General features: G+C 46.0%; 2 protein-coding genes across 2 annotated transcripts; one reads left to right on the top strand and one right to left on the bottom strand.

The window, feature by feature from the left end:
• Window positions 1-328: 328 nt before the first annotated feature.
• On the top strand, window positions 329-1,518 carry LOC131887845 (2-oxoglutarate and iron-dependent oxygenase domain-containing protein 2-like). Its single transcript, XM_059236566.1, has one exon. It carries the CDS (start codon window positions 438-440, stop codon window positions 1,458-1,460), a length of 1,023 nt encoding a protein of 340 aa, XP_059092549.1. The 5' UTR covers window positions 329-437; the 3' UTR covers window positions 1,461-1,518.
• Window positions 1,451-5,624, bottom strand: LOC131887813 (DNA excision repair protein ERCC-6-like). Its single transcript, XM_059236526.1, has 3 exons — window positions 4,173-5,624; window positions 3,804-4,097; window positions 1,451-3,730 (listed from the first exon to the last, which is right to left on the bottom strand). The coding sequence occupies exons 1-3, from the start codon at window positions 5,464-5,466 to the stop codon at window positions 1,506-1,508; spliced, it is 3,813 nt and encodes a 1,270-aa protein (XP_059092509.1). The 5' UTR covers window positions 5,467-5,624; the 3' UTR covers window positions 1,451-1,505.
• Between the last annotated feature and the right edge of the window lie 712 nt (window positions 5,625-6,336).

Genomic DNA, 6,336 nt, shown 5'->3' with positions numbered 1-6,336 from the left:
AAACCAGTGTCCTAAGCCGTTCACGATCTGAAGGGTGAACCGATCGACTGATTGGGTTTCTTACGGAGACATCGCCAAGACGGCTCCGGAATATGAGGCGGTGTAGATCTTGTTATTGGCGAAGGGTTTAAAATCAATGAATCTACACCTATTCGTCTTTTACTCAGTTAGCTATTGGGTAAATAATTAAAGTAACAAAAGCCGTTGCATTCTGATGGCAATGATCGATGAACCACCGGACAAAATTTGAAGATGCGAACCTGAGAAGCTGTTCCTAGGTTTAGAGAAGCTACGTTTGAACATTGCGAGCTATCAACAGTCTTCTGCGATCTGTTTATGTACGCTTTTCCACTGTCAAATCGCAAATTTCACGTACTACGTCCTTACATCAAACGTTCCCAAACAGTTGGAGCAATCTCTAACGCCCGCATTTCTGAATGCGATTTAACATGAGTAAATACGCCATCTGTCAGTGTTACTTCACTCGCAATTTTTTTGTGGACCAGTTACAGACACATTGCCTATTCGCCAGTACGCCACAATTCCTTCATGATTATGCTGACTTAATCCGCAATCTTGGTCAAGATGAGCTCAAGTCGATTCTGAAGGACTTAGCACACGAACGTGATCGACGTCGAAACCTCATCAATGGTCTTTCCTCTGTACGAGAAACGATCCGGACCAATTACAAGAGGAAGCATCCGGGCATCTTCAATTTTCAAGAGTCTCGAATGTTGGATGAGCGATTCAGTGAGTTGGTGACGGAGGCTCGCAATAAACGCGCTTTGGACAAGATTACACACCATGGAAGAGGCGTGTTCTCATTCCCTGCGTTCACACCAGATTTCTGTCAAGAGCTCGTTGACGAGCTCAATTCTATCGAGCACCACCCCAATTTACCTCTGAACCGTCCCAACACTATGAACAAGTATGGGACCGCTTTGGATGACGTTGGGTTCACTAATGTTGTTGATACTTTGCGCCAAGAATTCATCCAACCTCTATGTGATCGCTTGTACAAGGATGAGAGATTTCAGTTGGATTCGCACAAGGCCTTCACCGTCAAGTACTTGGACAACGATTTTAAGAATGATGAAGGTCTGGCCATTCATTTTGACAACGCTGAAGTGACATTGAATGTGGCTTTGACCGAGAATTTCGATGGGGGGGAAGTGGTTTTTCACGGACGAAGTTCAAACGGACTCAATCAGCAGCCTCCGCCAATTGGTATCAATCATGAGGTGGGTCAAGGGATTCTCCATTTGGGCTGCCAGTTGCATGAAGCCCTGCCAATCACAAATGGAACAAGGGTGAATCTAATCATTTGGATGCGTTCATCCAAACACCGAAACCTTCGTTGTCCAATGTGTCTTGAGAAACCAATACTTGAAGAAGTAAGTTGTGGCTATGGCGACGGATTTACGATGCATCAATCACAAAATGATGAGCATTCACACTAAAAGAAGCATGTATTTAGGTATTTGGTGAACAATGGGCAATATTATTTAAGCAAATTCAGTCTTTAGCGACCATATACCGCGACCATCGCTATCCCGGGAGAAATGACAAATCTGTTTTAACAAAGCCTTAAACAAAGGGCTCTGTTGAGGAGGGAGTCGAGTCTTGAACCGTTCCAAGAGTTCGTAAGTCTGTGCTTGGCCGTCAATTTTAGCTTGAAATGCAATAAAGTTACGTATATCGGCCAGAAGCTCAAGCTGCTTCTCCTGCTCTTCGTTTTTGGGAGAATTCCGACGTCCATGATCTGGCTGAAACAAATTGTCCTGATTGGAGTCATTGTCATGATCGGAGGGAAGGAACCGGTTTCGCTCCTTCATTTTCGCCAGCAGATCTGCAGACGTCAAAAGGTTTTGGACTTCCGGTATCTTGGTTCCTTCTCCCGAAAAGAGTTTGTTGGACTTGAGGGCGGTTGAGCTGGAGGGGTTGGAGTTCCTGGACTTCTTGCCGAATCGGGGTTTTGTGGCTACAGATCCGTGAGAGCCAGTCCATGTAGGCACTCCGGCTTCAGCTCGGAAACATTGCCTTCTGGAGAGTCTGAGACTTTCAACTGCTTCTTTGGCGACTTTTTCGGCCTCGCCTTCTATCAGAACGTAATCATCGCCCTCTCCATCGATGATGGCATCATGTTGGACAGCTGAGTGTACTCCCGATTTCTTGAAAAGTTTGGAAAGCACATAGTTGTCTTGTTCGGCTGAGTTCTTTTCTACTTCTTCTGGATCATCTTTGGGTGCTTGATAGGTACCGGATTTGACCAAATGGGAAATTTTCTCGCCATCAATTCGCCTTTTCTTGGATTCTTTCTCTGGACGTCGACTTTTTTGAGATTTGCGAGTCCTCGAGGATGAAGAGGAGCTATTAATTTGATTTGGTTTTGGAGATGTCGTTGAGGACGAGGATAGTGAAAAATCCTCTGAGGCAATTTTTCGACTGATTTTTCGAACCCTTTCCAATAACCTTTTCTTCTCCTCGTCATCGTTTTCAATATTGCTGGCATCCTCTGCGTTATCATAGATGCGTTTCAAGGAGGATTTCACATCAAATTGCTTTAAGGAATCTACACGTTTAATAGGTAATGCCAAAGGCATCGAAGGGCTTCTGCCTTCACTTGACTGGGTCTTCCTCGATTTGCGGTCGCTTTTCTTTATTTTGACGTCTGAGCCTGTGCCGGCAAAAATGGCGCTGGTCTCAGTTTTGTCCGAGGTTCCCTCGTTCAATGTGAACAACTCGTATAGATCGTTCGACTTAAAAAAACGTTTTTGTTTGGGATCTTTAAGAACACGATTGACCAAAAACTGCTTAAAAATCTGGCGATGGTAGATTTTTTCCTCGATAGTGCCCGCAGTCATGAGCCTGTAGATGGTCACTTGCTTCTCTTGACCGATACGCCAAGCTCGTTCTCGTGCTTGGGTGTCAGTGGAAGGGTTCCAATCCGGATCGAAGATTACAACTCGGCTGGCCCCGGTGAGGTTCACCCCCAACCCACCAACCTTCGTAGTGAGGAGAAAAACGAACACGTCTTTGGAATTGTTGAACTTGTCGATCATGGTTTGCCTGGATCCAATTGCTGTCGTCCCGTCCAACTTCATATATTGGTAATCTCGATCGCGAACAAATCGCTCTAGGATATTTAACATCTGACGGGATTGACTGAAAAGTAGTACGCGATGACCTTGCTTCTTCCACAGTTTCAAGAGGGCTTCTATCACGATCATTTTTCCTGATCTCTTCCAGTATCCAAATTCTTCATCGTCTTCACCCGTAACGATTTGGTTGGGACCGAAATTTCTTGGACCCCCATCGTAGAGGTCGGGATGATTACAGATCTTTCTGAGGTTTATCAGTCCCACGAAGATTTGAAGACGCCCGTCGAGAATGCTTTTGATTTCACCCGAATCTAGATACTCTCGGTAAATGTCTCTTTGCTGGTCTGTCATTTTACAGAAGAGCACCTGTTCATTCTTTTCAGGCAAATTGATGTGCTGCTTAACATCCGATTTCATTCGGCGCAAAAGATACGGATTGATGGTATCTCTCAAAACAGTGGCACATTTGTAGGCAGTGGCCACTTGAACGCGGCTAGCATTCGAATAACCTCCTTGAGTGATCGGAACGGAAAATTGTTGCATGAACACGGGCAGAGTTCCAAGTTTTCCGGGGTAGATGAAGTCAAAAAGAGACCAAAGCTCTTTCAAATTGTTCTGTAGAGGAGAGCCTATACAAGAGAACGCATAACGCGTATATTTAAGATAGATGAAACTTTGATGACAAAAAGAAGCCGCTTTTACCCGACAAGATGATTCGGTGAGAGGTAGGAAATGTTTTGACAGTGAGGGTTATCTTGGCATCTGGATTTCGAATCTTGTGCCCCTCGTCCAAGATGACGTAGTCAAAGTTACCTTGAACGAGGGCGTCATTGAAAGCCACAACACCATTGAAACTAGTAATGAGTACTCCTTTTGATGCGACCACCGAGCGAATAAGACTTTGACGAGATCCCGTGTGCGATCCGGATTCGTGAAGGACGGCCACCCGAAACATTGGCCACCACTTGTGGAACTCTTTTACCCATTGATGCATGACTAACATGAAAAGTAATAACAAGTATGCACTAGGGAGGTTTGAATATAAAGTATTGAAAGCCTAGTCCTACATACCTGTTGTCGGACATACAATGAGGATGGGGCCAAAGCTATTACCACTGCCTATTCGTCGTTGACTGAAGCTGAGGCTAGCAAGAAACGCGATGATTTGAATGGTTTTGCCCAAACCCATCTCATCGCCCAAGATGCCTCCCACCTTCTGCTGATGAAGCTCCCACAACCACTGAACACAAACCCGTTGATAGTTATATAACTGATCCCAGATACGACTGGGTACGTGGAGTCCGCCCTCTAGCTCCTCGGACTTGGCATTCAATTCGTCCGCTTCATGCGACGATTGCCATTTGTCGAGTCGCTTTAAATAGTCTGCTCGTTCTCCGTCGTCGACCAGGCCTCTTTTCCGTTTCTTACGATCATCATCGGCTTCATCATCCGTACCCGCCCAATCGGAGTCATCCGTGCCGTACGCCGGCGGGGCCTCACTTTCATCTTCGTCGGATGACACAGTTCTGGATCGAATGCGAGATCGGTCTTGGCCTTTCCGCCCCACGGAGACAGCCTTGGACGACTTGGAGACGGAATCCACAGCGATTTGGGCATTCAACCGCCGCTGATCCGCCACATACGTGTTGTAATGTGACAACTCATTTGAGTCGGTCTTGGTCTGAAGAACGTTACCAAAGGCCGTCATCTCGCCCAATCGAATCTTTTTCTCTTGGTCCGTTTCCGCTTGATTCTCGGGGGCAAAAATACTCTCGGGTTGAGTTTCGTTTGCGGCCAGCCTGGATCCGTCCGCCGAGACATCGTCCTCGTGATTGTTCCCATCATCATCCTGGACTAATTGAAAATCTGAATCCAAAGCCCAATCGTACTTCAAGTGTGTCAAATCCTGAGCAAGTTGCTTCTGTTTGTTCCGGAGGGTGTTCCGGAGGACAATCAATTTCTCCTGCTCGTCCAGACAGGATTGAGCCTTTCTCTGCTGAGCTCTGTTCCACGTGGCATTGGAACCATATAAGCGCTTGAGCTCGAGCTCCAACTTCCCGAGCGATTGCCTTAAGCTTTGGAGCTCAAGGATCACGGGTCTGAGCTCTTTCAGGCAAATCTCGGTCTGCCGTTGGCGCTCTTGTTGCTCGAGGGCTTGATCGGCTTGGCGGAACACTTCGGCCTCCAGTTGATCTTGGTCGTAAGCCCGGATGGACAATTGCTCCAAGGCACTGGCATCCTCAGCCTCGTCGCCCTCCTGTTCGGGCCTTCGCTGGGGCATCACTGACATAGATATTATGGACGAGGACGAGGACGAGGACGAGGACCCTCCAGCATCAGGATTGCTTGGATTAACTCGATTCATGCTGGACCCGCGAAAAGCTACACCATCATTATTTACTCTCGAGCCCAAACCTAGCTAAGTCAAGATTGTGCATGTGCGATTTCTTGAAGCACACAAGAATTAACCCAATTCTGGGATTGCGAAATGATGTTTTGGATATGGTCGTTAAAAAGTGAGCTTTGAGATGACAGCTGTCAAGCTGCTCTACATACTCTTCTGAATACCACTGAAAATTATGGAAGGACGTATTTTGATGACCAAGACTAATCATCAGGGCTGCACATTAGTCTTGTCATGTTGCAGCGCAGGTTAACCCGGTCCATAGCTTTCTTAAAGCTCAAGAAAACGCAATTTTTAACATATGCCTGGCAGCCCTGATATCTTGGCTAACAAATCGGACCAAAGTTTCTACAGACAGCCTAAATGTAATTGCGGCTGAATTGGCTTTTTGTCTTGACTAGCATTGGTCGAGGCACGTCCATAGTTTTCAGGGTAAACGTTATTCTCCACCGATCAGTTGGCGGTGCTACTTTTATAAACTTAACCTAACCTTATCTAACCTAACCTAACCTTACCTAACCTAACCCAACCCAACCTAAAACGATATTAATAGCCCTTAAACTCTCTCTTCAAACCGTTCGAACAGTTTGTCACAAATTTAAAAATGAGCACCGCCAACTAATCGGTGGAGAATAACGTTTATCAATTTTCAGTGGTTTATGTCTAGCGTTATTCATGGAGGCGTTACAGCAGATACGAATTGGCGCGCTTGTTCACGGCACAAGTCTTTCATCATCTCTCATGGACCTGTTTGGGGCCGATTTGGCAATTTGCCTCCAATTATTGAATGATTAATTGATGTCCAAACGGGTTAGATAATACGATTTCGGA

Source organism: Tigriopus californicus, chromosome 10, assembly GCF_007210705.1.
Source record: "Tigriopus californicus strain San Diego chromosome 10, Tcal_SD_v2.1, whole genome shotgun sequence".
In the NCBI taxonomy this organism is placed as follows: Eukaryota; Metazoa; Arthropoda; class Copepoda; order Harpacticoida; family Harpacticidae; genus Tigriopus; species Tigriopus californicus.
This window is presented reverse-complemented; position numbering and strand designations above follow the sequence as displayed.